General features: G+C 48.5%; 4 protein-coding genes across 5 annotated transcripts; 3 read left to right on the forward strand and 1 right to left on the reverse strand.

Moving 5' to 3' along the window:
- The first annotated feature begins 588 nt into the window (after nucleotides 1–588).
- LOC147992916 (uncharacterized) lies at nucleotides 589–3,217 on the forward strand. The gene is made up of 4 exons (XM_087532559.1): nucleotides 589–935; nucleotides 2,033–2,200; nucleotides 2,335–2,397; nucleotides 2,544–3,217. Exons 1-4 carry the CDS (start codon nucleotides 663–665, stop codon nucleotides 2,745–2,747), a joined length of 708 nt encoding a protein of 235 aa, XP_087388685.1. The 5' UTR covers nucleotides 589–662; the 3' UTR covers nucleotides 2,748–3,217.
- A 1,250-nt stretch (nucleotides 3,218–4,467) lies between these two features.
- LOC125539809 (uncharacterized) lies at nucleotides 4,468–10,365 on the forward strand. The gene is made up of 10 exons (XM_087532557.1): nucleotides 4,468–4,487; nucleotides 4,577–4,840; nucleotides 4,943–5,033; nucleotides 5,149–5,208; nucleotides 5,311–5,525; nucleotides 5,630–5,692; nucleotides 5,805–5,921; nucleotides 6,024–6,137; nucleotides 6,248–6,361; nucleotides 6,486–10,365. The coding sequence occupies exon 10, from the start codon at nucleotides 8,638–8,640 to the stop codon at nucleotides 10,363–10,365; it is 1,728 nt and encodes a 575-aa protein (XP_087388683.1). The 5' UTR covers nucleotides 4,468–4,487; nucleotides 4,577–4,840; nucleotides 4,943–5,033; nucleotides 5,149–5,208; nucleotides 5,311–5,525; nucleotides 5,630–5,692; nucleotides 5,805–5,921; nucleotides 6,024–6,137; nucleotides 6,248–6,361; nucleotides 6,486–8,637.
- Nucleotides 10,366–18,555: 8,190 nt separating this feature from the next.
- On the forward strand, nucleotides 18,556–21,790 carry LOC125539815 (putative ubiquitin-like-specific protease 1B). The gene is made up of 7 exons (XM_087541812.1): nucleotides 18,556–20,216; nucleotides 20,331–20,502; nucleotides 20,589–20,702; nucleotides 20,809–20,940; nucleotides 21,053–21,153; nucleotides 21,265–21,455; nucleotides 21,585–21,790. The coding sequence occupies exons 2-6, from the start codon at nucleotides 20,359–20,361 to the stop codon at nucleotides 21,449–21,451; spliced, it is 678 nt and encodes a 225-aa protein (XP_087397938.1). The 5' UTR covers nucleotides 18,556–20,216; nucleotides 20,331–20,358; the 3' UTR covers nucleotides 21,452–21,455; nucleotides 21,585–21,790.
- A 590-nt stretch (nucleotides 21,791–22,380) lies between these two features.
- On the reverse strand, nucleotides 22,381–24,905 carry LOC125533189 (protein FAR1-RELATED SEQUENCE 5-like). Of its 2 annotated transcripts, none has more exons than XM_087532564.1 (2): nucleotides 22,769–24,905; nucleotides 22,381–22,676 (listed from the first exon to the last, which is right to left on the reverse strand). In XM_087532564.1, exons 1-2 carry the CDS (start codon nucleotides 24,657–24,659, stop codon nucleotides 22,585–22,587), a joined length of 1,983 nt encoding a protein of 660 aa, XP_087388690.1. In that variant the 5' UTR covers nucleotides 24,660–24,905; the 3' UTR covers nucleotides 22,381–22,584. The 2 variants fall into 2 exon arrangements, with proteins under 2 accessions (XP_087388690.1, XP_048552888.2); XM_048696931.2 differs by having other exon boundaries at nucleotides 22,382–22,673; nucleotides 22,769–24,836.
- Nucleotides 24,906–26,280: the final 1,375 nt, after the last annotated feature.

Genomic DNA, 26,280 nt, shown 5'->3' on the forward strand with positions numbered 1-26,280 from the left:
GGGGTGTGTGTGTGTTTTGTCGTGGACTCCTAGTTTTTGCAAGTCTACTTTCGAGCCGCAACTGAAGAGGAGGGGGAGCAGTTTGTTTTGTACAAGCCCAAGTTGCTAACCGAGCATCGACTTGCAGCTTTGGATTTGTCTGTGTGTGTTTGTTGAGGACCGGTTCAACCAGTTGCTTTTTCATGAAATCAACCATATTTTTTTTCCCTTTTTGATCGAATAAAATTTACAATGTACTTTTTCATGAAATCAGTAACAAAAAAAGGATTTCTACATTGATTTTTAATATAATTGCATTTTTATTTTTTTCTAACCCCTAGTTTTTTTTCTGTGATCAATATTGTATAATAATTATTTTTTATTAACATAATTATTATACAATTTTAATCACATGAATTTTTTGTTAAAATAATATCAAATATTTTTACATGGTACTATCTCGTGTATGACTTTACAGAAACAACCTTTTTTGTAGGAGCATAATGGTCAATTTTTGAAGTCAACTATATTATTATTTTTTGGAGGGTTTTTGTGCAAGATGTCCAAAGTACACAACGGATAACACAGGTTGTGTGGCTGTGCTTCTGTCTCTTTTGGCTAGCACTGTTTGAATCGGTGGAAGAGAGAACTGGGGAGAGACGGGGGCGAGTACGTCGAAGACGATGGCCTGCGATGTCGCCGCCGACGAGCCGCCCGCCATCCCCACCGTACAGCAGCTTCGCGCGCTCGACAAGGGCCCCGCCGTCTGCACCGTCGATGAGCTCCGCGCGCCCGACAAGGCCCCCGCCGTCTGCACCGTCCAGGAGCTCCGCGCGCCCGACAAGGCCCCCGCCGTCTGCACCGTCCAGGAGCTCCGCACAGGCGACGCGCCGTCCGCCATCGGCAGGGACCCCAATCTCTGCACCGATGACACACAACACATGGCACACGCGCGAGTAAGACCAATTCCACCTCACGCTTTGTTCAACTCAGCGCCGCCATTTTCATTGTGGTTCCGCTTTGTTCAACTCTGCGCCGTGAATTGGAATGTAGAATGCGTCGGCTCGCTGGTGATTTTTGTGTAGGTCACGTTCGAATAGGTGGTTGGACAACAAGGGGGACGAGGATTTTAATTCATTGAGTGAGGATTTTTCTATTTTGACAAGAGTCTGAATCTGTTAGAGAAATTGTACACTAAGTCTGAATTTGTTAGATTCAGAGTGCCATAGCATTTCTGAACATTTTTTAGACCGTGGTTATGTGGCAGGTGGTGTGATTTTAAGTGCTTCTCCCTAGGAGGGGCTTTTTATGGTGAAAATTTTGAGTACTGGAGACACAGACTTCATTCATTTTTTTCTGAATTTAAAAGTGCGTTTGTTGTACAGACTGAATTTGTTCATTCATGCACATTATAAACTACTCCTAGGAGTTTTTCTTTTGCCCCTGTGCTTTGTTGTTTGATTGATGCTCAGTGTACAGACTAAATTTTTTCATTCATGGAAGACCATGCATGCTTCTTCTATTTTCTCAGTTAGCTTCGGGTATAACAAACAGTGTCAATTTTATAGTTGAAACTAAATCAAACAAACCTAACTAGGGTGTTCTAATTGGCTGTATAATATATGCATCTTGCTAGTTTCATTCTTGTCATGGGTGTCACTGATATATTAGCTGACTAACTGTTATGTTCCCCAATTTCAGAATTAGTTATCTGCAAGCAGCAGCAATACACTTTCAGTTTATTTTTCTGTCTTGATTTTGAATGTCACTTTGCATGCATTGGAACAAATCTGCACATCGGTCTGTAGCATGTCACCACTGATACCTGTTGGAATTTGGTTACTGGATATCCATTCTAGCTTGGCTATATGTTATCCATGTAACTTATCATCCAACTGCAGGCAGAATCTCTCTTTTTTATCATGGTTGGATAATGATATTAGTGTGATGTTGCATTTTTAACATCCTCTTTTTTTTTACGCGCAATGATAGTTTTTTTTGCTCAGTTGATAGTTGACTATTTTTCTTTCAAAATTCTTGTTTATTTCTACAGGGGGATGTAAACAGAGATACCAACCGTCAAAATTCAGAGAGCAATATCGACCTTGAAGACATGGACCAAACTTTTCATGGCAATGTTTCCGAAGTTGAGGACTCTAATATTGATTTAACTGAAACAGAAGCATCAGATGGAATGTTGATTGATGGTATTAGAAATATGGTAAATCATTTTTTCACCACACAAAACTTTTTTCACGCTTTCATGCCTTTTTTTGTCATCATAAGTTCTTTTTTGTTTTAATACAATCTGTTCTATAAGAGCCTAAATTTTCTTTTTTGTTCCTTTCTATGCAGCTGCAAAAGAGTGATGTGAGGAAACAGGAGAGGAGGAATGTTTTGAAGAAGCAAAGCATAAAGGTAAATTGTTTTTTATTTCTATTAACATCTTTCACCTACCACGCCATCGGTTTGTTTATATAGTAGCGTGTAATCATCCAAGTACTTTTTTGTTTGGTACAACTGAGTTACAAATTTTAACTTTTTGTTCTTTGGTTAATTATCAGAGGTCAAGGACTCAGATGGGAGCAGCCCAACAATGTTTGAATAAAGGAAGAGCAAGTGCGTATAGCAGGTTTAGCATTGGGTATTTCGCCAAGATAGTTGATAGTGTTTGCAAAAGCAATTACAGAATGGAGCTTGTGAGGAACGCTCGATTCGGATACATGCTTGAAGTTGATGACTGTCATGTCCCTAGGCCATTCGCTTAGTGGATCGCCGACAATGTCAGCACGACAGATGAAGCAATTGTGCTCAGAGGCAAATATATTCCTCTCAATGCTGAAGCGGTATCTTTGGTGCTTGGAATACCAACAGGGAGTACCCCAATCAACACACTTGATGAGGAGATTGGCAAAACAGAGTTTCTCTCCTTGTTTGGACTAACAGAAGTGCCTTCAATAAGTTTCTTTGGCAACAATTTATTGACTGAAGAATTATCAAATGAAGAATATATTCGGTGCTTCTTGACAGTTGCCCTTGCAACATTTCTGTGCCCTACATCCAACACCAAACCTAGCACAAAGTATATGGGAGCTCTAGTGGATGTATCAAATCTCAGAAACCTCAACCGGTGTAGCTTTGTGCATGATTGGGGCATGTGTTATGTAAAGAAGTATCAGAAAGATATGAAAAAGGAGAAACAGATAACAACAACATTGGGTGGCTGCATATACCACCTGGCAGTAAGTCCTCTTTTCGTTTCTTTTTTAATGCATTGTTTGGTTAATTGGTTAAACAACATCATTGTTATTTTTTCATTCTTTCAACATAATCAAGAGTGCTTCTACTTGTTCTTTATTTAGGTTCGTTGTCTAGACTTCAACAATTTTGGAGCTATATCCATACCCACAGTAACGCCAAGGATTTGCTTCTAGAAAGGTCAAACTGTGAAACACTTCAACGACATGCTTATTGGCAAAGATGGACTATACGAAGCTCTGGAAGTAAGATCCATTTTTCCTAAGTGATATGAGACCCTTATAACTCTCTGTTTTTGTGCTCACCTTTTTTTCTTACATCGTTCCACAACTAAGACCATTTTTCTTCCTTTTCCCTTTTTTAATCAGATAAAACATGAGGTGGAAACATGCTACGCAGAGAAAGATGCTGCATGGGCCAGTACTGCAAAAAATTCAAACATAAGAAAAGCTATTGAAAGGGTTTTAGGGAACTCTTTTCCAGATAATGTAAAATATGAAATACCTTTTTGGACACAGTAGCATGCACCATCAAGCAAACTAATTTTCCCCTCTTTTTCTTATTTGAGTTTTTTGTCCAATAATTTTTTTTTCCAGGTCAAGGAAGATATTTTTCTTAATTTCCAGGAGCGCATGAAGGATGAGAACTTGAGAACATGTTTGATAGCAAAGCAAGTGTTGCTTGATACACTGCACATCATCTCCTCTTCATTGAGTGGCTCAGAAGAAACTATCAAGTTGTCAAGCCAGAATATGCACATGCAAACCAACGAAGGAATTTTATCTGGTAGCACTGTCCGATTTGATTCTAATGGGACCGAAATAAATAGTGGTTCGTTCTCATATCTAGTTTTTCTCATTCAATGAACAAAGTTTCTTTTTGTGTGCCCTATTCAACCTTTTCTTTTTAAATCATTTTTTGTGTTAAAATAATTATTTATGTGCTCTCAGATCATAGTCAGACAAAGAAGAGAACAAAAAGAACATCACAGGAGTCCACAACCTCAGCAGTTCAGAAAGCAGTGGTCCAAGACAAAATCAAGGTTTTTGTTATTTTGTGGCCCATTAACAACTGTTTTTTTCTCTGGTTTTCTTATGTGGTTTTTACATTCTTTTTTCTTGTGTTAATCCACTGTTTCACCAACCCGGCAGGAAATTTTCCATGGAGTTGAGAATGGAGAAGGATTTTCAACACCGATAGCCCTGTCAAATCATGTCGAACGCAATAAAGTTGTTGAGCCAGCTGTAGAGGTCATTTGACATTTTTTGAATTTATTTATTTGTTCCGCTTTTTTGTTAACTAACAGCTTTTGCACACCCAATGGCCTTTTTTTGAACAGATATCAACTATTGAAATTGTTGGAACACCCATCCACAATCCAGAGGTGAAAACAACGCAAGCAAAGATACATGAACCCACTCAGGAACAAGATATTAGTGAAAACAATGGACCAGAAAAGAGTTCGAGCCTGAGTTACATGTTAGCAGCTAATCTTGCAAGTGTATTGGATACTACAGCCCGAGACATCCATTCAAGGTAGGAATACAATGAACACGTAGCACCATCTTTCTCAGGTTTTCAAGATAATGTTGTTCATACAGAGGTACACACTTTTATTTTTATACCAAAAGCACTCCCCCATTTTTTGTGAACAAGTCCTTTTTTATTATATACAGAGCTGACTTGAGCTTTTTTTTCAACATAGCAAACTCTTCACAATACTTCTACAGATCATCTTGAGGGCAAGCAAGGGAACACACCTACATTGGGTTAGGAAGAAGGAAACATCCACAAAGGTCCATTTATTTTTCTGTTTGCAAAACTTTCAACCATGCCCATGCCAACTACAGTGATTTTTTAATACACATTTTTGTTTCTTTTCCTAAACAATCAAATCAATATGAATTTCAGGTAGAGACCACAAGGAGGAGGAGAAGGAACTGGACATAGATATAAACTTACCACCAACAAGTAGTACTTGTCTTTTCCTTTTTAACATATATAAATTTTGTTAAGATTTCCCCAGTGACACATCAAGCTTCCACCACATTATGATTTTTTTCTCCGTCACAGATAATAACCCGGGAATGCCCGATTTAAAAGGGAAAAGTCCACATGACTTTTTGCATCCCTTGGACATCGCAAGGAGGAAATACTTCTTTGAGGATGATAGCATACCAACGTGTAGGATTCTTGAAGATGTTGATGACTGCGGGAATGAAATATTAGAGCCAGACTTGTGGCGACCAATATGGATGGATACCAAAACATACAACGCCAAGATCGAGGTTTTGTTTTCTTTTGTCCATTCTCAAATCATTTTTTTCATTGTTAGTTTTTTTATTTAGTTGCGCTACATAATCACCCATTCAAAGTTTTCTCTATTTGGCAGAATGCTAAAAGAAGAACAGAAGGAAACACAATCATCGAAGGAGTCAAGGGATACTGCTCATAGGTGTATCTTGTTTTTATGCACAAGCTTATTACAAAACAATACATTTTTGACCTGGAATTATGTTTATCAGTATAGTAAGAATTAACAATTTACCTTTCTGGTTTTTGTGAAGGATGACGAAACACTGCAAGGGAATTTCTCTGTACGGTGTGCACAGGGAGAGCCGGTATCAAGAGATTTATGCAAGTCAAGAGACTTTCTCCAAGGAATTGATGGCATTATTGACCTGGTATGTTTTTGGTTTTATTTCAGTCAAATCATTTTTTTCATGTAATTGTTTGATACAAAGCAACTGACATTTTTAATTTTATTTTGCCAACACACCAAACAGACATCTCCTGTTGCACACACGACGACCACTTGGGACAATGCAAAAATTTGTTACTCACCAATGGATTTCTCCAACATTGCTTCCCCTGAAAGTTCATCACAACAGCACAAGAAGGTGCTCCATAGTGCTGTTTTGACTACTATTTTTTTACTACTGTTTACAGTTTTTGCTTTGTTTTATACGCTAGTGTTTTGACACTATTCTTAATCTTTTGTCACTCACAGTTTTACTCCAAAGCTGCAATAATTGGGAAGAGGTTGTTTCAAGATAACTACAATGAATATGCTGAACAGTACGACACTAGAGAGCAACCAATTCCAATCACCGATGGGCTAGCGGTAAAACATCCAACCAAACCTTTTTTTGTGTCTTTTTTCAGTTCTCTGTGTTTTTAAAAGGAAATTTTCTGCATGTCGCACTAACTAACCATAATTTTTCTTTCACTCCGTGTCGGTGTACTAGAGTAAGGGTACCCTAGTATCCCGAACTTGTGCACGGGCAGTCGCAGCATCCCGCGGCAAGGCTTGCCGGGTGACCGCCAAGGTCCTCCGTGGTTCCTTTGGAGCCATTCAAGAACAAAGTATCCAAGTCAAAAAGACAAGACCCCGGCAAGAGGAGCTTGCCGGGAAGGCTAACAAAAGCATCCCAAGACCCCGGCAAGAGGAGCTTGCCGGGAAGGCCACCCAAGGCACTTCAAGGAACTTGCCGCGGCGCACCACGCATCCCGGCAAGGCCTGGTGAGCGACAAGCTCCCGGGCGCGACAAGATAACAACCGCGGCAAGGCGCTTGCCGCAGCAAGACACCACTGTGCCCGCGCTCCAGCACATCCACCAACGTGTCGCTCTGGGACCCCTCCAGGCATACGTGGCGGAAGGCTGTGCAGCTTGCGGTGCGCGGTGGCAAGCGACGCTGACAAGTTTGCCATCGTGGCGTGCGGTGGCGCCCCTGACGGTCCCTTTTTGCACTGTTTAGGCGACACAGACGGGCATTTATTGCCCTTGTCCCCTGCCGTCAGGGTTAGGTATGATACACTGTAGCAGGTAGCTGTACCTACTGCAGCACCTTTCCATTTTTACCCTTTACCTCCGTTGCCACCTGTCGGTGACCCCTTGAGCATATAAAAGGAGGCCCGTGTGCAACGTAGGGGGGTTAGCTGGTTCGAAAAACACTCACGCTCGGTCTTGTTAGCCGCAGGTGTGTACTGTAGCACTCCGCGCTCCCGAGCAAGAAATCAATACAAACCACAAAGCAGGAGTAGGGTTTTACGCATCCGTGCGGCCCGAACCTGGGTAAATCGCTCGCGTGCATCGCCTCGATTTGCTCTTTGCACGATCTCCGCCCCCGCCGAACCGAAAGGGACCCGGTCCGCCGGTCCCATAGGTGCCCGTGGATCAGTACCCGGCATCTTTGGCGCGCCAGGTAGGGGGGGCGTCGAAGTTGTGTGAACCAGATCCGGCGTTCTCGCGAGTTAGATCTTCATCATCTTCATCGACATGTCGCCGAAGAAGAAGGTTTCGGAGGCGGATGCTCCGTCCGCGCCGAACCCACCATCGCCGAAGCAAACGGCTGATGGGGCAGGCGCCGGCGGAAGAACGGGCGTCGACGAGGGAGCTCACGGTGCTGCCAGGTCCAAGGACAAGGCTGCGCTGCCCATCGGCGGCGTAGCCGGCTCCCACAATGACCGGGCGCACTCCAAGACCTCGGCGTCCGTACATGCACCGCGCCCGTCTCAGGAGGCGCGGGACCGGCAGCGTCATGGTACTCACGGTACCATGCGTTTGCTAGATCAAGATCGAGCTGGTGGATCTCGGAGCGCTCAGGACCACCATGCACGCCAACATGCTGGCGTGAGCGAGACACGGTCGCCTAGACGGAATACTGCTCCTTCTAACGTGGTTAGAAGTCCGAGCATATCCCACTCCTCGCACCGTTTGCCACCGCCATCCGCCACTGCAGCAGAAGCTTTGACGCGAGCTCAGCTGCTCCTAGATTACCCTCCAACGGCGGACAAGATCGACGACTGGAGGCTACCATCCAGAGTCTCTTCGGCTTCGCCAACGGCGACACTCCACGGCAGTCGAGCACGTCGCAGCCGCGGCAAGTCAGCCAGGCACGAGCCGGTGGCGACAAGACCGGCGGGGGTGCAACCTCTGTGCACTCTCCGCCCCGAAGGCCAAGATCGCCGACTCACCGGATCCACCTCGACAGCGACTCCACCGGGTCATCAGATCCGCGAGCTCGCCGCGATCAGCGCCAAGTTCTTCAAGAACGACAACAAGAAGACGCTCGTACTCGCATCGAGCGCCAAAGAGAAGCGCGACGTCAATCAGACCAGCGCGCTGGGCCCTCTGTCGACATGCATGCGCCAGGGGAACCATGCGACTTGCCGTACGCGGTAGGTTGCCCTGCGTTCACTCGTGAGCTGCGGCAAGTCCAGTGGCCCAGCACGAAGAATTTCAAACCAGATGTGCCAGAGAAGTACGACGGCAAGTCGCATCCGTCGGAGTTCCTCAGCATCTACACCATCGCGGTGCAGGCTACTGGGGGCGGGACGATAAGATCCTTGCCAACTACTTCCCGTTGGTGCTCAAGCCCAACGTCAGGTCCTGGCTCATGCACTTGCCGGACAACTCCATATCCTCCTGGGCAGATCTATGCCATCAGTTTGTCGGCGCCTTTATAGGCGGCCACAAACCTCATGGCCAAGAGAGTGATCTTCATCTGCTCGTCCAGAAGGAAGGAGAGCCCCTGCGCAAGTACATTCAGAGGTTCAGCCGTGTACAGTACAACATCCCAGACGTCCACCCCGCCGCGGTCATCAGCGCGTTTCATCAGAACGTGCGTAACCGCAGGATGCGGGAGGAGATGGCGATGTGCAGGATCAGAGACGTCAGTGAGCTATATGCCCTAGCCGACAAGTGTGCACGCGCTGAGGAAGGGAGGAGACTCCCCGGAGAGAATGCAGGAGCAGAAGGATCTGACAGCGAGGATGCTGCCCCGGCAAAGAAAAACCGGCGGCGGAACAGGAAGAAGAAAGGCAAAGGGGTGCTAGTCGTTGAGCAGTCCGGCAACGAAGGTGGCGCCAAGCAGGCCAAGGTTGGTAGCTCCAGCAAGGAGATTGCCGCGTGCGCCAACTGCCAGGCTGTGGCGGTCGCCGACAAGCAGGACGGCTCCGACAAGCAATACTGCAAGATTCACCGCATCAAGGGCCATGACCTCCAAAGCTGCAAAAAGGTCGAGCAGCTTGTCCAGCAGCAAAAAGCTGAGTACGAGCGACGCGACAAGGAGAGGGCCCAAGGAGGTGCTGGAGAATCCGGCAAGAAGCGCGCCGGCCGGGGAGGACGCCGCGGCAAGGCCAAGCAGCGGCAAGGAGACAGACCTCCCCGCGGCCGCGACAACGATGAAGACGACGATGACGACGAAGACATGGATGATGTCGAGACCAGTGAGCAGGAGTTTCAGAAAGCCACAGAGGTCTTGTGCGTTGACGGTGGTGCTTCTCTGCATGCTTCGCACTGCCAACTCAAACAGTGGGTGCGGGAAGTCAATGCAGCAGAACCACCCATCGAATCGCGCAAGCTTCTGAAGTGGTCCAGCACGCCTATCATCTTTGACATTGAGGACCACCCTGATCGCACAACTGCAGTCGGGTGTTTGCCGATGTTGGTTTCACCAACTATCCGCAACCTCAAGGTCACCAAGATGCTAGTTGACGGCGGGGCCGGCTTGAACCTGATCTCCTCCGCTGTGCTCCAAAAACTCCAGATCCCTGACAGCGAGCTCGAAGAGACCGGCACATTCCAAGGAATCAACCCGGGAAGGAGCAAGCCGAAGGGGAAAGTCACGCTGCCAGTAACATTTGGCAGCGAGCTGAACTTCAGGACTGAGAGGGTCACATTTGACGTTGCCGATATTCCATTGCCTTACAATGGTATACTTGGCCGTCGAGCACTCGCCAAGTTCATGGCAGCCTCTCATTACGCATATAACATGCTGAAGATGCCAGGCCCGATAAGCGTCATCTCTGTCCCCGGCGACAAGAAGGATGCTCTTATCTGTGCCGACAAGATCTACCGGGAAGCAGCAGCCGCAGCAGATCACAAGTCACTTGCCGCTGAAGCTCCCGGGGGGAAGAAGATCAAGTCCGGCAAGAGTTCTGATGCCCACTCCGGCAAGCGCACCTCTTCGGAGTGCTGCGCTGCCGTCGAGAACGCACCATCGAGCTCCACCGGCAAGTGTAAGAAGACAATGGCAGCTCCGCCAGAGACGAAGAAGGTGTCCGCCAAGGAGGACGGCACTGGTGGTACCTTCACCATCAGTGCCACTCTCGACCCTAAATAGGAAAGCGCGCTCGTTGCTTTCCTGCGGGCGAATGTCGACGTGTTTGCGTGGCAACCATCTGACATCCCCGGTGTTCCCAGGAAAGTGATTGAGCACTACCTTGCCGTTTGTCCTCATGCGCGGCCCGTCAAGCAGAAGGTCAGGAAGCAGGCAGTGGAGCGCCAAGAATTTATTGCAGAAGAGATCAAGAAACTGGAAGCAGCAGTCCTTGTCAGTGGAGTGCTCCATCCTACATGGTTGGCCAATCCTGTAGTCGTGCGCAAGGCAAACGGGAAATGGAGACTCTGTATCGATTTTACCGATGTTAACAAAGTTTGTCCCAAAGACCCATTTCCTTTGCCGCGCATTGACCAGATTGTTGACTCCACAGCCGGATGTGATTTGCTTTCATTTCTTGACGCATATTCAGGATATCATCAAATCTTCATGGCAGAAGAAGATGAGGAGAAAACCGCATTTATTACTCCATGTGGCACGTACTGTTTCATACAGATGCCTTTCAGATTAAAAAATGCTGGTTCAACATTTGCAAGGGTAGTTCATGTCGCTCTTGAGCCGCAAATACACAGAAATGTGGAAGCATACATGGATGATATAGTGGTCAAGAGCAAGGACAGAGCAACTTTGATCCAAGATTTAGACGAGACCTTTGCAAATCTGCGCAAGATCAGCCTTAAGATCAACCCCGAGAAGTGTGTGTTTGGAGTCCCCTCCGGCAAGCTTCTCGGGTTCTTCGTGTCTCAGCGGGGAATTGAAGCCAATCCCGACAAGATCAAGGCCATTGAGCAGATTGAAGCACCCAAGCGCGTCAAATATGTACAAAGACTTGCCGGTTGCGTGGCTGCTCTCAGCAGGTTTATCTCTAGGTCTGCTGAGCGCGCCCTGCCCTTTTTCAAATTATTGAAAAAGGCAGGTCCAATGAGATGGACTCCGGAAGCGGAGGCTGCGCTGCAAGACTTGAAGAGGTACCTGTCCTCCCCTCCAATACTTGTCGCACCTAAGCCACAAGAGAAGTTGCTGCTGTACATAGCGGCAACCAATCAAGTGGTTAGTGCTGCGTTAGTAGCAGAGAGGGAGGCAGACGACGAGCCAGCAACCACGGCAAGCGCATCCAGCGACAAGCAGGGCGCTCCCCCGACAAGCTCTGGTCTCGACAAAGATAAATCTGCGCAGATGCGAGAAGAGATACAGAAGAAAATGGTGCAGCGCCCAGTTTACTTTGTCAGCTCCCTTCTGTAGGGGGCTAGGTCAAGGTACTCTAGCGTGCAGAAATTGCTTTTCGGCCTTCTCATGGCCTTGAGAAAGCTGTGCCATTACTTCCAAGCACATGAGATCACAGTTGTCACTCGCTTTCCGCTGAAGAGGATACTGCAGAATCCAGAAGCGACAGGCAGGATTGTTGAGTGGGCACTGGAACTGTCAAGCTTTGGCCTCAAATTTGAAAGTACTTCAACTATCCAGAGCAGAGCATTGGCAGAATTTATAGCAGAATGGATGCCAACACCAGATGAAGAAATTCCAGAAACGAGCATCCCCGACAAGGAAGCAAGCAAAGTGTGGCTGATGTACTTTGATGGTGCCTTTTCGCTGCAAGGCGCCAGCGCTGGTGTGCTGCTTGTCGCACCCACCGGAGAGCACCTCAAGTACGTAGTCCAGATGCACTTTCCCAATGAGCAAGCAACAAACAATACTGCAGAGTATGAGGGCTTGCTTGCCGGTCTCCGGATCGCGGCAGACCTTGGGATCAAGAAGCTCATTGTCAGGGGTGACTCACAGCTTGTCGTCCGCCAAGTAAACAAGAGTTATCAGAGTCCGTTGATGGAAGCTTACGTCGACGAAGTGAAAAAACTAGAAGAACACTTTGACGGCCTACAAATGGAACATGTTCCAAGAGCTCAGAACGCCATTGCAGATGGCCTGTCAAAGTGCGCCGCACTTAAGTTACCTGTGGAACCAGGGATCTTTGTGCTCAAGTTGACTCAACCGTCCGTGACGCCATCAACTAGACAGAGCAAGAAGAGGAAGTTGGTTTCTGGTGACTATTTGCCGGCAGAGCTCCCTGAAGCCGCCGCCAAGAAGGTCCCCAAGATCAACGCCAAGAGCGCTGCGGAGCAATCTGCTCCGGCAAGCCCTAGGGTTTGTTCCGTTGAAGCAGAAGCTCCCGACAAGTTTTGCTCCGGCAAGCTTGCCAGGGAACGACACGCTCCGGCAGAACCACAGGTTCTCGCCGTAGAAGCGGACGTTCCCGCAGCAGTCCCCAAGATCAACGCCAAAAGCGCTGAGGATCAGTCTGCTCCGGCAAACCGCAGGGTTTGTTCCGTTGAAGCAGAAGCTCCCGACAAGTTTTGCTCCGGCAAGCTTGCCGGGGAACGTCAAGCTCCGGCAGACCCGCAGGTTCTTGCCGTCGAAGCGGACGTTCCCGCAGCCGCAGATTTGCCTTTAGTCCTTGTTGTCGAGCCACAAGCTCCAGCATGGGCGCAGCAGATTGTCCGTTTCCTTCAGACAGGAGAACTTCCCGAAGAGCAAGAAGAAGCGAAAAGAGTAGCCCGGCAGTCAAGTATGTACCAGTTTGTTGACAAGACACTGTACAGAAGAAGACTCAACGGCGTGAAATTGAAGTGTATTCACCGGGAAGATGGACAAAAGCTGTTGGCAGAGATACATGGAGGCATATGTGGTCACCACATTGGCGCAAGAGCACTTGTCGGCAAAGCATTCCGGCAAGGTTTCTTCTAACCAACAGCCCTCTAGGATGCAACTGCACAAGTAACCAAGTGTGAAGCGTGCCAGTTCCATTCCAAGCAGATACACCAACCAGCTCAAGCTCTCCAGACGATCCCTTTATCCTGGCCATTTTCGGTCTGGGGGCTCGACATCCTCGGCCCCTTTCCCTGAGCTGTCGGGGGCTTTGAGTACTTGTACGTTGCAATCGACAAGTTCACAAAGTGGCCGGAAGTGGAACCAGTGAGAAAGGTGACAGCACAGTCAGCAGTCAAGTTCTTCAGGTCGATTGTTTGCCGCTTCGGGATCCCTAACAGGATAATCACCGACAACGGTACACAATTTATGAGCCGCACCTTCATGCAATACATCCAAGATCTTGGCGCCAAGATCTGCTTCGCTTCTGTTGCTCACCCGAGAAGCAACGGTCAAGCGGAGAGGGCAAATGCTAAAGTGCTGCGCGGGCTCAAGACCAGAACCTTCGACAGGCTGCACAAGTGCGGAAGAAACTGGATCGAGGAGCTGCCAGTGGTTCTTTGGTCGATCAGGACGACGCCAAATCGAGCCACTGGCCAGACACCTTTCGCTCTAGTCTATGGAGCAGAGGCAGTTATCCCCACGGAACTCGTATACGGGTCACCTCGAGTGCTCGCTTATGATGAGCTTGAGCAAGAGCAGCTGCGACAAGATGACGCGCTGCTCCTTGAGGAAGATCGTCTTCAAGCTGCTGTGCGAGCTGCTCGCTACCAGCAAGCTTTGTGCCGCTACCATAGCCACAAAGTTAACGCCAAAAGTCTCGAGGAAGGCGACCTTGTTCTTCGGCGAGTTCAGTCCGCCAAGAATTCCAACAAGTTGACGCCGAAGTGGGAAGGCCCTTACCGGGTGAAACGAGTCACTAGGCCTGGCGCTGTCCGCCTTGAGACCGAAGATGGCATTCCGGTGAGCAACTCCTGGAACATTGAGCATCTTCGTAAGTTTTACCCGTAAGGCGCGGTTGTCGGAACCTGTTCCGGCAACCACCTTTTGTACAAGTCTTGCCGCTGTTGCATGTAATCCTTTGTACAAAGCCGGGTGCAGACCCCGTGCATAAGTAAAGCTCATGTGCTTCGCACATTTTGTCGATTTCATGCTTTCTATTTTTGGCATATATGATCTGACACTTTGTGCAGCACCTACCCCACGGTAAGCAATAACGAGCCGTGAAGGCCCATATCTGTATTGTCTCTTCTTTCTTTTGAAAGGAAGGTTCCCCTCGCCCACAAGTTTGCCGGGGGGGAAGGAGAAGACGATGGTATGGACCAGGCGTCGTTCAAGAAAAGTTTTGCCTTGCCGGGAAGCAAACAACAGAAAAGCTAAGTTGCCAAAGTTTGAGCAATCAAATTTTTTAAATTTTAAGTTATCTCCCTTGAACGACCGCACTTTGTATGGAAAACCTGTGCGCGGAGGAACCAACTCGTAGCTAGTTGCGCCCTTACTTTGCTTCGAGTCCGCTCAGCAACTTAAGTGAGCTGCTAGCGCCCTTACTTTGCTTCGAGTCCGCTCAGCAACTTAAGTGAGCCGCTAGCGCCCTTACTTTGTTTCGAGTTTGCTCAGCAACTTAAGTGAGCTGCAACTAGTTGCGACAAAGTTTCTTGTCAGTAGCGGCACCGCCAGCAGGCTGCTGACGTCCCGCACTCAGCGCTCGCGGCTCTGGTGCCTGCACCGGCAAGTTCCCTAAAAGCGTAGGGTAAAAAAACATACAAAGGAAGGAATCAAGTAAAGGGAATAACATTGCAATCATTCCATAGAACAAAGCTATATTACAAAGATAGCTTGTCGCAGCTCTAACAGATTGTTTTCATGACATAATAAACAGCGACAAGGAAAGAAGAAACGGGCGGCCTAATCTACGCGATCGCCTTCGACCCTCTTGATCCCGCTCACCTTGTCCACAATGGGTGCGACAAGGGCCTTGAGCTCCTCCAGATCAGCTTCCGGCGGCAAGGTCCTGAGGATGTTGGTGAGGCGGAGGCCCGGATTGCGGAAGGCCACCTTCATCAACACTTTCTGAAGAGCTCCCGCGTAGATCTTGTGCGACTCGTCGGCCAGCTGCTTGGGGATCCTTTCCCAGAGCCGCTGAAGGGCCGTCGCCACGCCCTTGAAGAACAGGACGAGCTTGGTGTTGGGTTGGAGGTTGTCGTCGGAGGGATACCCGAGATCTTCCATCCCCAGCTGCGCCAGCTCCTTGTCGATGTCTGTGGCGGTATTCACAAGACTCTCCGTCCAGTGCGTCACAGTCTCCCTGAAGGCGTTCTGGGCGGCGGCAGCACTCTCCAGCAGCGCCTTATCGGCCTTGATTTCCTCCTTCAAGGCCGCCTCCCGCTTCTTGGCGCTGTCCAGAGTCTTGGTCAAAGTGGTTAGCTTCAACTCAAGATCCACGTTGAAGACCTTGGCGGCGCTGAGCTCTTTGCCCTTCTCGGCAAGATCGGCTTCTAGCCGCGCCACCTTCATCTCCAACTCCTTCTTGGCGGCCTCGGCGGCGGCGGCAGCGTCCTCTGCTCGCTTGAGGGCTCCGCCAAGTTTCTCCTCGCGCGCGGCAAGCTCCTCCTCGTGGGCGTCGAGATTGACCTTCCGCTGCGCCAGCTCGCCCTCCTCCGCGGCTAGCTTCACAGCGGCAAGTCGCTGCCGCTCTTCGACTTCGGCCTTCTCGAGGAGGAAGGCTTTCTGCGCTTCAGCGAGCTGCTCCCGCTCCTCCGCCAGATTTCGGAGGGCTTCCCGATGGAAACCCCCGAGCTCTTCCGCGCGCTTTTCAATGTCCGCTCCTGCCTTCGTGACAAGCGCCTCGCGGGATTCCAGCTTGGCTTGCCGCGCGCAGTAGAGCGACATCAACTTCCGCAGCAGCCGCTCTTCTTCGGGCTCGTTGCTGCTGCTGCTTGGCGCGTCGACCAACGTCAACCCCACGGAGGCAAGCACTTCTCCGTCGAAGATCTCCCCCTCGACCGGCGCCCTGGAGCTTGACGCCCAGGGGAGGTTGATGAAGACGCCTTCGCCGGCCTTCAAGTAAACGCCCGGCTGGGGCTCCTCGGTGCTTGGCGCTGCGGCTTCGGCGGACGGGTCGGCGGTCGGTGTAGCGCCCGGCGCTCCTGCGGCCTCTGGGCCGTCAGTACGATCGCCAGATCCCTCGCTAGTCGCCGCGGCGCCAGCCTTGGTGGCCTCGGCGCCGGCGGGATCACCAGCGCCGGCTACGTCCTCGGCGGCGACCTCGGTCTCCATCCGCTCCGCAGCAGATGGGTCTGACAGCCGGCAAGGGGAGAAGAGTCAAGAAAAATCCAGCAAGAACCCAAGGGAAGTTTTGAAGCAAGAGGAGTACCTGCACCAGGTTCTGCAGTAGTGGTCTCCGCCGTCGGGGGGCCGCTGGTGCTGTCCCTTGCCGGAGACTTCTCCCTTACCGGGAAGCCCTCCCTTGCCGGAGAGTTCTCCCTTGTCGGGGAATTCTCCCTTGGCTCCTGGTGGGGCTGCTCGGCTCCTGCACAAGTCAACAAGCAGATATCAGCAAAGACAAGTACCCGTGCGTGCCTCGCAGCGGAAAGTAAATCATACACTTACGCTGGGGGCTGCTCTGGAGGAAAGTCGCCGGGTCCGGCAAGGTTGTCTCGGGCGCGCCACCTGTTGTTGCAGTGGGCTCGTCCTCGATAACGATCACCGGAACCTTAGCCCTCTTTGCCGCTCTCTGGGCCAGAGTCCTAAAGAGGAACAAGTTCAGAGAAAAGCAAGTGAGGAACAAGACAAACATCAAGAATTGAAGAAATGCAAGTATAGCAAGAGAAGCTTACTCTTCTTCTTCCTCCTCGTCGGAGTTGAACGCGGAGAAGTCGAAATCCGGCGCGCGCCCGGCGCGAGGAGGCGGAGGAGAAGTTTCCCTTGGCCGCTTGGCGGGAGCAGTGGCGGCGGTCTGAGACGATCCTGCTCTGGCTGTCGGCGCGGCGTGAGCAGCGGCAGGAACTGGAGCGGTGGTCTGGCTAGACTCCGCTCCAGTTGCCGTCGCAGCATGAGGCGCTCCCGCGGCAACGGTGTTTGCCGCGGTGGAGCGTGTCACGCGGCGTGGCGACTGTTGACCTGCTTGCCGCTCCGCCACGTCACCGGCCTTGCGGAGACGCCTTCTTGGTGGAGATGGAGGCTCTGCTTGTGGTGGGCTGTCTGAAGACGAGGTGGAAGAGGAGTTGATTTCCAACGAGCCGCTCGTGTCCTTGGCGGGCTCGCTCGGCTCGGCGCCACGCCCGGCAAGCTCCTTCTTGCCAGCGGGCTCCCCTCGCTCGGCACGGCTTGCCGCCTCTGCTGCGCCTGCCTCCTCCACCGTGAACCCAAACTCGCCCGCGGCTGCGGCTGCCGCTGCCTCCTCCAGCCTAGTGGCGATGAGCGCCATCTCTGCGTCGGTGGTGTCACGGGTGAGGCCATCCTTCTCGTCGGAGCGGATTGGCACTTCTACCAAGTCGTCGAAGAACTGCTGCACGACGCCGTCGGCAGGCTCCTGCCAAGTTGGCACAATCCCATGCGAGTCGCACTCCGGCATCATTGCACGGATGCGGTCGAGCGAGGAATTGTTGCACAGCGGGACGACGCCCCCCGGCAACCTGAAAACCTCGGGATGTTGGGGGTCATACTCGAAGAGCTCCTGAAGCATCGCGTTGAGCTCTAGGACTGTGAAGTTGTAATTGAGGCCTGACCACAGCCTGATGATGTCTGCCACATTCTTGAACTCCCAAGTGGGCCTCCCCCGTTCTTGCAGGGGGGCGATGCGGCGGCGAAGGAAGTCTGCGCCAACGGCGCCAACAGTTAGCCCGGCAAGCCTGAGACGCAGGATCCTGGTGACGGCAATCTTCAGCCTGTCATCTTCCGGGGCCACGTCACTCCAATCGCTGCCGCGTGCTACTGGGGTTCGGCGCCGGGTGGTGAATGGCTGCGGGCTCTCCTCGTCAATCCAACACCAATCTGCCCTCCACTCCTCCCACTTGCCGCGGAATTCTCCCTCCAGATACGTTTCCTTCTTGCCGGCCCTTGAGATCCAAGCGATTCCGCCGGATAGAGATTCTCCTCTTTCTACTCGGGGTATGAAGAAGTGGCGGAAGAGGGCAACGTTGGGAAGGACTCCGACAAAGTTTTCGCAGAGATGTGCGAAAACTGCCATGGTCAGGACGGCATTGGGGGTGAAGTCAAGGAGGTGGAATTCGTAGGTATTCATGATGTCGCAGAAGAACTCCGAGAAAGGCGGGCAGAGCCCGCAGTAGAAGAACAGAGCAAAGAAGGGATATCCGTTTGGGGCTTTCTTCCAAGCGGCGGCGGGGAGTACATTCGTGCGCGGATGTGCCCGTGTCTCCGCCGACCAGAAGAGGTAGTAGTTCTCCCTCAGCTCCTTCGCGCCAAGCTTGGGGGGGATGACGACCGCTCCTTCCGCAGCGCCGCGAGCCGCTGCGCCTCGGTCGACTTCACGGCCTTCCCCTTGTCGGCTTTTGGAGCCATGGAGGAAGCAGTGGAGGAGGTCGACGGCGTTGGTGGCGCTGGTGGCGATGTGGGGGCGGAGCGCTGCTCTCTCTCTCTCAGCTTTGGGAAGGCGAGGGAGCGGCGGAGATTTTTGAGATTGGAACGGCAACGGGCAAGTGGGCGAACTGCCCCTGTTTCCCTTGCTTATAAAGAGGGAGGGGGCGGACGTTCCGCATTTCCGAATAAAGAAACCACCCACGATCTCTCCCACGATGCCGCATTCAACGCGTGCCGTTCGGGGAGGGCGCGGTGGATACGGAGTGAGATACGACGTAACCTAGGCCGCGCGTGCCCGTGCCCTGTTTTGGGCCTGGCCCAACAGCGCTTGGCACCGTGTATGGCCCAGGCCCGGGGGCTCCTGTCGGTGTACTAGAGTAAGGGTACCCTAGTATCCCGAACTTGTGCATGGGCAGTCGCAGCATCCCGCGGCAAGGCTTGCCGGGTGACCGCCAAGGTCCTCCGTGGTTCCTTTGGAGCCATTCAAGAACAAAGTATCCAAGTCAAAAAGACAAAACCCCGGCAAGAGGAGCTTGCCGGGAAGGCTAACAAAAGCATCCCAAGACCCCGGCAAGAGGAGCTTGCCGGGAAGGCCACCCAAGGCACTTCAAGGAACTTGTCGTGGCGCACCACGCGTCCCGGCAAGGCCCGGTGAGCGACAAGCTCCCGGGCGCGACAAGACAACAACCGCGGCAAGGCGCTTGCCGCAGCAAGACACCACTGTGCCCGCGCTCCAGCACATCCACCAACGTGTCGCTCTGGGACCCCTCCAGGCGTACGTGGCGGAAGGCTGTGCAGCTTGCGGTGCGCGGTGGCAAGCGGCGCTGACAAGTTTGCCATCGTGGCGTGCGGTGGCGCCCCTGACGGTCCCTTTTTGCACTGTTTAGGCGACACAGACCGGCATTTATTGCCCTTGTCCCCTGCCGTCAGGGTTAGGTATGATACACTGTAGCAGGTAGCTGTACCTACTGCAGCACCTTTCCATTTTTACCCTTTACCTCCATTGCCACCTGTCGGTGACCCCTTGAGCATATAAAAGGAGGCCCGTGTGCAACGTAGGGGGGTTAGCTGGTTCGAAAAACACTCACGCTCGGTCCCGTTAGCCGCAGGTGTGTACTGTAGCACTCCGCGCTCCCGAGCAAGAAATCAATACAAACCACAAAGCAGGAGTAGGGTTTTACGCATCCGTGCGGCCCGAACCTGGGTAAATTGCTCGCGTGCATCGCCTCGATTTGCTCTTTGCACGATCTCCGCCCCCGCCGAATCGAAAGGGACCCGGTCCGCCGGTCCCATAGGTGCCCGTGGATTAGTACCCCGGCACTCCGTTTTTCATGTTTGCAGTTGTCTCCGGAGGTTAAAATTCTTGGAGAAAGGGTGTTTGGTGAATCATGAAGTAATATGGTAAACACATCAGACAAGCTATACAATACCAAGCTCACCTTAGGTGACTCAAGTTCTTCAAGAAGTAAAGAGAATTTGCCTCCAAAAAGGGTCATAAATCCAAGCAAGTTCCTATGCTCGCCCTATGATTACATTGACAGAGGGCCACTTATGCAACATGAGGTTGATTTACACAAAAAAATTCTGCTTCGAAGCAAAGTTGAACCACATAGGAGGTTTTTGTGCTCTCTCTTTTTCTCTCATTTTTTATTTTTTGTGTCTCACACTAAGCAAAGTGAAATTTATGTGTCTCACGTTTATGTTTTTCTTTTTTTTGTGTCGCTTTGCAGTAAGTAGGTTGTGATCATTGATAGAACAATGGTATCACTAGGACAGCTAGGCGACTCTTTCGATGCAAATGGTCATGTAGAAGCCTACGTTATCAATGTCTTCTGCCGCATACTATTCAGAAATAACCACCCAAGACAGTCAAAGAAGCATTACTTCTTCAGCACAGTCTCTGTGAGTAGAAAGGCTAATGAGGACAAACACTACCCTAGCTTAGTACACTCAGCACTTACATCTAATGGCTTTTTCTGTTTTTCAAGGAGTACTTTCTTGAGAAGTGGGGAAACGAGGGAGCAAGGTTGGCTATGAGGAATAGAGCACTTATTACCTTTGATGGAGCAGGAAAAGCTCTCGCCCTACATGAAAGCGACCGTGTATGTATTCCCCCTCACCATCCCCTTTTTTGTTTTATGGTTTTCTGTGCATTACATGTGTTCAATTGCTTTTCATTTTTCTTACAAACTGTCACTAAAAATGCAGCTCTTCTTCCATTCAATTCATAGGGAGCACTGGTTTTTGTTTGTCGTTGATATTGTTGCAAGAAAGTTTATTTTTCTTGATTCAGTATACGAAGGGAACTTGCCCTACCACATGCAGATAAGAGATATGATGGTGATGACAACTTTTCTCTCTTTTTCCATTTTTTTACATGACAAAAGAGGTGAGCGAGAGTAACAACTAATCGTTTTCTTGTGTTTTTCTTAACAATTTTCATTTTTTGCAGGTAAATTTTTTTATCAAAACTTGGGAAGAGTCGAATCAGAGAAGAATTGGGTTAAGGAATTATGATATAGTTTACCCAAATATGCCAAAGCAAATTGGAAGGTAAAACAATCTGTATGAAGAAAACTCGCCATACTAACATACCTACTTTTTTCGTCCTCTTAATATCACCACTTTTAAATTCTCTTTCTTTTTTTGTCTGTAACCAAACAGAGATGCTTGCGGGATTTTTGCTTTGAAGTGGATGCAAACATGGGCCTCAAGGAACCCCATGCAAAGAGTTTTTAAGATGAGTGATGTCGCGGATGCGAGAGTAAGACTCGCTGTTGACATTCTATTCAGCACATACAACACCAACGAAGAAGCCAAAAGACTTGTCAAGAATTTCAAATGGCGCTAATTGGGTACTTTTCTGTTTTCCTGTTATACTTAAGCATACACTACTTTCATATACAGCCACACATCACTTAAAAAGAAGGCAATGTTTTTTTCCTGGTGCTACTGATAGATTGTCTCTCTTTTTATGTCAACAGGCGAAAACACAACCAAGTTCAATGCAACCAGAAACGAGTAACCAAACTGTCCTCAAGAGACGACCAAATGAAGAGCCAACTACATAGGATTTTTTTTAGATTCTTCTTTCTATTTGTTTGTTCTAGCAAGCCTACTACAAATACTTTGGAAAGGGCAATACTCCTTGTCTGTGTAAACAATATGTGCTACCGTCCATGCAATATATTCTGGTCACAAAAAGAGTTCTCTTTGCTTCCCATAGCAATTTTCGTTTTACTCTCACTTTATTTGTCCTTTTTTTGTTTTCCTGGGGGCACCATTTTTATGTGTTAAACCAATACAATTCTTCAATGTGTTTTCTGTCCAACTAGTTTCTGTCATCTACATCAACAAAACGAATGAAGGAAGGGATGCAGGTAATCGGTAGGTGTTGCTTCAATTCGTATAGTTTTTTTCTCATTGCTTCTTCTCAGTTTTACTACTTATAGAAGTCAACTTCATGTTATTTTTGCAGAGAGAGACACACCACAAGGATTCTTTTTGTTTTTTGCTTATCACAAGGTGAAAGTTTCTGCATCCACCCATTCTGCTAGTTACACTCTCTCATTTTTTCACTCTATAATTGTCACTCTCTGAATGTTTGCACTCTCTGGCGGTTGTGCCAGGCTATGTACCCTGTGATATAAATTTTTTATTTATAAATGTTCAACATTTTTTATATTTTTTTACCGTACATTTTTTCTTTCTTCCCCCCTGCACCTGCCATTTTTCTGAATTTTTTTCCTCGTGAATGCAGTGGAAAATACAAAGGAAACAAAGGAGAAGAAATCAGCACCGGAATTTTTTAGTAGAGCAACTGCAAATACACACTAGAAAATCCAAAGGAGTAATAGGAGAAGCAATTTTCCTGTCTTTTCACCTTGGCCATCATAATTTTCCAGGTAACACATGGTCTAATTTTATTACAACAAAGTTATAATGTGTTTTTCAAATTTGTGTTGTCCATGTCGTCTTTTTTCACTAGAGCATCCCTCCCACTTCTGCGCTAGGCGCCTTCTTTCGCTGACGTTTAGCACCACTTTCTTTCTCAACATCGACACTAGGACCACCTGCTACATAGGGAAACATTTTTTTTCTATTTGTTGTCAGGCGCACACACACGGGGAAATTAATTAATGAATTAATGAAACCAAGAACAACAAACCTGTAGTTTTTTTGCTTGCTGCTTTCGCCTTTGGCTTCTGGAACCTGGACTTGGGAATGTGCAGGTTCTCACAAGTAGCTATAGTGTGTTCCCCGCTGTTACAGTGGCTGCAACATCCATGATTTTTTGCAAGCAACTTCTCTCTGACTGTGCGGTATCGGCCACGTGGACGTCCTTTAGAAGCTGCAACATCTGGGTCTTGTAAGGTATCGTAACCATCAGGATGAGGTACTTGTATCTCAGGGACTTCTTGTTGAACTATCCCTTTTGCCTGAAGCTCTCTCAACTCATCTGCTCTAGTCATCTCTTCAAGCCCAACAAATATTTTTTCACCCTCTCTGACCACAAACAAGTACTTCTCGTTCGTTCGTGCACCATCGGAAGCCATTTCATTCAGCATTTTGGAGAGAAGTGTGTACCTCATATGTCGACTTCCTTCAGTCAGCTCCATTGGTATATTAAACTGTTTGTGCCTCACATACTTCCTGTCCTTTGGTTTCCACCTTTCCAGATAATACTTCTCTGGTAGCTCAGATATGTTCAACTGTTGAAGGACTCTTAGTATGTGTGCACAAACAATTCCGTCCTTTTGGAACTTCCCACAGATGCAAGCAAAATCTCCATGGTTGATGTTTGCAAGCACTAGATAGCGGCGCGTCCTGAAATCCTTCTCAGCAAGCATCCTTGACCTGTAAACTTCATATCTTGAGCCATTTTCGATGACATCCACATGGAGGTTAGCAGCAAACTTCATTTGCTTCTGAAACAAGTAAAAGATTTGCCGGTTGTACATCTGCGCAGCCTGTACCTCAAGTTCATTGTGCACCCAAAACGTTGGTTGTGTCGTCCTAATCTTGGAGTCTTGCTCCCTCTCCATGTCTTCTATCCGTTCTGAGATTCTTTGGTATTCTGTCATGAAGCTCATCACATTGTAAGTTGACGCTACATTGTCCTTGAAGATGGCGTTCATGCCTTCACTGCGAGAGGTGGAGTGAATCAATGGAAGAAAATCCGTCTTGAAGTAGACAGGGACCCATCTTCTCCTTTCCTTCCACATTATCTTGAAATATTTGACGCTCCCAATATCATACTTCTCAACCATCTCTTGCCATAGCTTCTCAAATTCCACAACTGTGAGGGAGTTGTGCACAATGTCAGTGAAGTCTGCATGGAGATCACCTTTACTCACAAAAGTCCTGCAACACTTCTCTTCTGCCTTTTTCTTGACATGAAACAAACAGTTCCTATGTTTGGACTGGTTGAACACAGCAGGCACAACCTCTTTCATTGATGCATCTTGGTTTGTGATGACCGTTGCGGGTTGCTTGCCACCCATACAGTCAAGGAATGTGTGAAACAACCATTCAAAAGTGTCAATCGTCTCATCTTGAATGATGGAACATGCAAACAAGCAATTCTGCCCATGTCCAGAAACACCAACGAAGGGAGCAAAGGGAAGATTGTATTTGTTGGTCTTGTAAGTTGTGTCAAAGCTTATGCTGTCACCGTACAGATAGTACATTTTCCTTGAATATCCGTCTGCCCAAAAAATGCATAGGACCTTGCTTGGGTTCTTCGGATCAACCTTGAACTTGTAAAAGTATCTTGAATCATCCGCTTGTCTGCCCCTAAAGTAGTCCAGAAGTTGCATCATGTCATTGCCACTATTCTCCTTTCTCATGGATGCTCTCACATTACTAACAAACTTTTTCGTGTAAGGTAGTGGGCCTTGTCGTAAATATTCAAGAATGGCCATGATTTTTCTTGTGGGCATCTTCACAGAGTTGAATGTACGAACAAACAACTTTTCTTCCTCTGTCATATGTTTGTGGGATCTCAAATACTTGGTCTCTTCCGGCGGACTCAACTCGTGGTTGTGCTCGAGATTCATATCTGTGATGAACCACCTGTCATTCCTCTTTGAGACAACTAATTTAGCTTGGCAACCTGTTATGTCAATAGCATTCCTCCTCCTTTTCCTTGTCTTCTCTGGTGGTACCCTGCCAGTTTTCTCTTGCCGTTTTTCTTGCCTTTTTTCCTTTGGGCCTCTTTTTGCTCCTCATCAAGTACCTTTCCCGCCCTGTTGCATCTGAAGATGCACCGAGACTCACCGCCTCCTGGGATAGTTTGCCCACGGTAGTTTCAGCATATCCACTGATGGAAGAATATTGGTTGTAAAACGCTAGGGCTGCATTCGACGTGTCAAATACCATGCCCATCTGTGGCACATGTAGGCTTCTGACCTGTTGGCTTGAAGTCTGTTCTGCAGCAATACCATCTTCCTCAAGAAAGTTGTCTATGTCATCTGGGGTCAGTCTCACATGATCATTGTCCATTGCTGCATTTTCAGTCTGCTGAATCTCATCGTCAACAACAACTACATCAGCGCATTCTTCAGAGACCGCAAGCACATTATCGAAAGCAGTTGTTTCATCGTTCGACTCATCACTCAGCGGATCATCATCAATGACATTGTCATTGTCACACATCCCAAGAGCTTCCATAAATTCTGCACCAGGAGTTGGGACAGTATCTTTCCATGTCAAAGCTTTCACAGATGGTGTAGGATGATAGGCATCAGACAAGCAGTTGTCCCAGTTTGAATTCTCATTGTCTTCAAATATGTTGTTTGATGTAGGATCCCCCATCTCAGTTTGTTGGTTCAAGTCTGAGTTTCGCCCAGTTATCATGAACGTCTCGTTCTGCACATGTTTTGCACATAAACAGAGAGACAACTAGTTTAACAAGATGCATGTTTTTTTCTATTGCACAATGATTTAAAAAAAACTAACATATTTGTTCATGTGTGTTCTTTTCAAGGTTGCTGGTCATACCTCAGCACCAACAGGATAGCGGCTTGTGTGGGGTGATCCAAAATAAGCAGCCTGCACAATAATATCACAGATAAGCCATTCTTTAACCTCCTTCCTTTTATATCAAGCACAAAACATATTTTACCTCACAATCAGCAGCGAGCAACATTTCTGTATATGACATGTTCATGCCTAATCCTTGACTTAACCCTCCTGCCTGCATTACATTAAACAACTTTTTCATTTTTTATATTTTGGATACAGTTCATATCTACAGACTAACAGAGAGAAACAATACATTTTATATTTTTTTCAAATAATTTAATGATTCTTCTTCTTTGCGAACAGGGGGGTGTACTTACTGGGGGCTGATGTTGCAGCCAAAAATTAGCAACAGACTGGCCAACGGGAGCATTTGTTGAGGTAGCACCAGAAGGTAGCCCCTGCATTACATTGAACAGCTTTTTTATTTTTTATATTTTGGATATAGTTCATCTCTACAGAATAACGGAGAGAAACAATACATTTTTAACTGATTTTCATTCTTGTGAAATGGGTGCACTTACAGGGGGCTGATGCTGCTGCGCAAAATTACCAACAGACTGGACGACCAGAGCATTTGTTGAGGTAGCACGAAAAGTCATCCCCTGCATACATAGTCAACGAAACATAATATCTGAGTTCTGAGTTCTGACACAC

This window comes from Triticum urartu, chromosome 1A, assembly GCF_056163025.1.
Source record: "Triticum urartu cultivar PI428250 chromosome 1A, HENAU_Tu73, whole genome shotgun sequence".
Classification (NCBI taxonomy): domain Eukaryota; kingdom Viridiplantae; phylum Streptophyta; class Magnoliopsida; order Poales; family Poaceae; genus Triticum; species Triticum urartu.

What these genes read in the sequence shown, in the direction of transcription:
- LOC147992916 (XM_087532559.1), top strand. Translation starts at nt 663, where the DNA reads ATGGCCTGCGATGTCGCCGCCGACGAGCCGCCCGCCATCCCCACCGTA. An exon ending in AACACATGGCACACGCGCGA is followed by an intron (nt 936 to 2,032) that starts GTAAGACCAATT and finishes TTATTTCTACAG; the next exon opens with GGGGATGTAAACAGAGATAC. An exon ending in TTGATGGTATTAGAAATATG is followed by an intron (nt 2,201 to 2,334) that starts GTAAATCATTTT and finishes CTTTCTATGCAG; the next exon opens with CTGCAAAAGAGTGATGTGAG.
- LOC125539809 (XM_087532557.1), top strand. Translation starts at nt 8,638, where the DNA reads ATGCACTTGCCGGACAACTCCATATCCTCCTGGGCAGATCTATGCCAT.
- LOC125539815 (XM_087541812.1), top strand. Translation starts at nt 20,359, where the DNA reads ATGGTATCACTAGGACAGCTAGGCGACTCTTTCGATGCAAATGGTCAT. An exon ending in CCCTACATGAAAGCGACCGT is followed by an intron (nt 20,703 to 20,808) that starts GTATGTATTCCC and finishes CTAAAAATGCAG; the next exon opens with CTCTTCTTCCATTCAATTCA. An exon ending in TGCAGATAAGAGATATGATG is followed by an intron (nt 20,941 to 21,052) that starts GTGATGACAACT and finishes CATTTTTTGCAG; the next exon opens with GTAAATTTTTTTATCAAAAC.
- LOC125533189 (XM_087532564.1), bottom strand. Translation starts at nt 24,659, where the DNA reads ATGAATCTCGAGCACAACCACGAGTTGAGTCCGCCGGAAGAGACCAAG. An exon ending in AGCAAGCAAAAAAACTACAG is followed by an intron (nt 22,677 to 22,768) that starts GTTTGTTGTTCT and finishes TTCCCTATGTAG; the next exon opens with CAGGTGGTCCTAGTGTCGAT.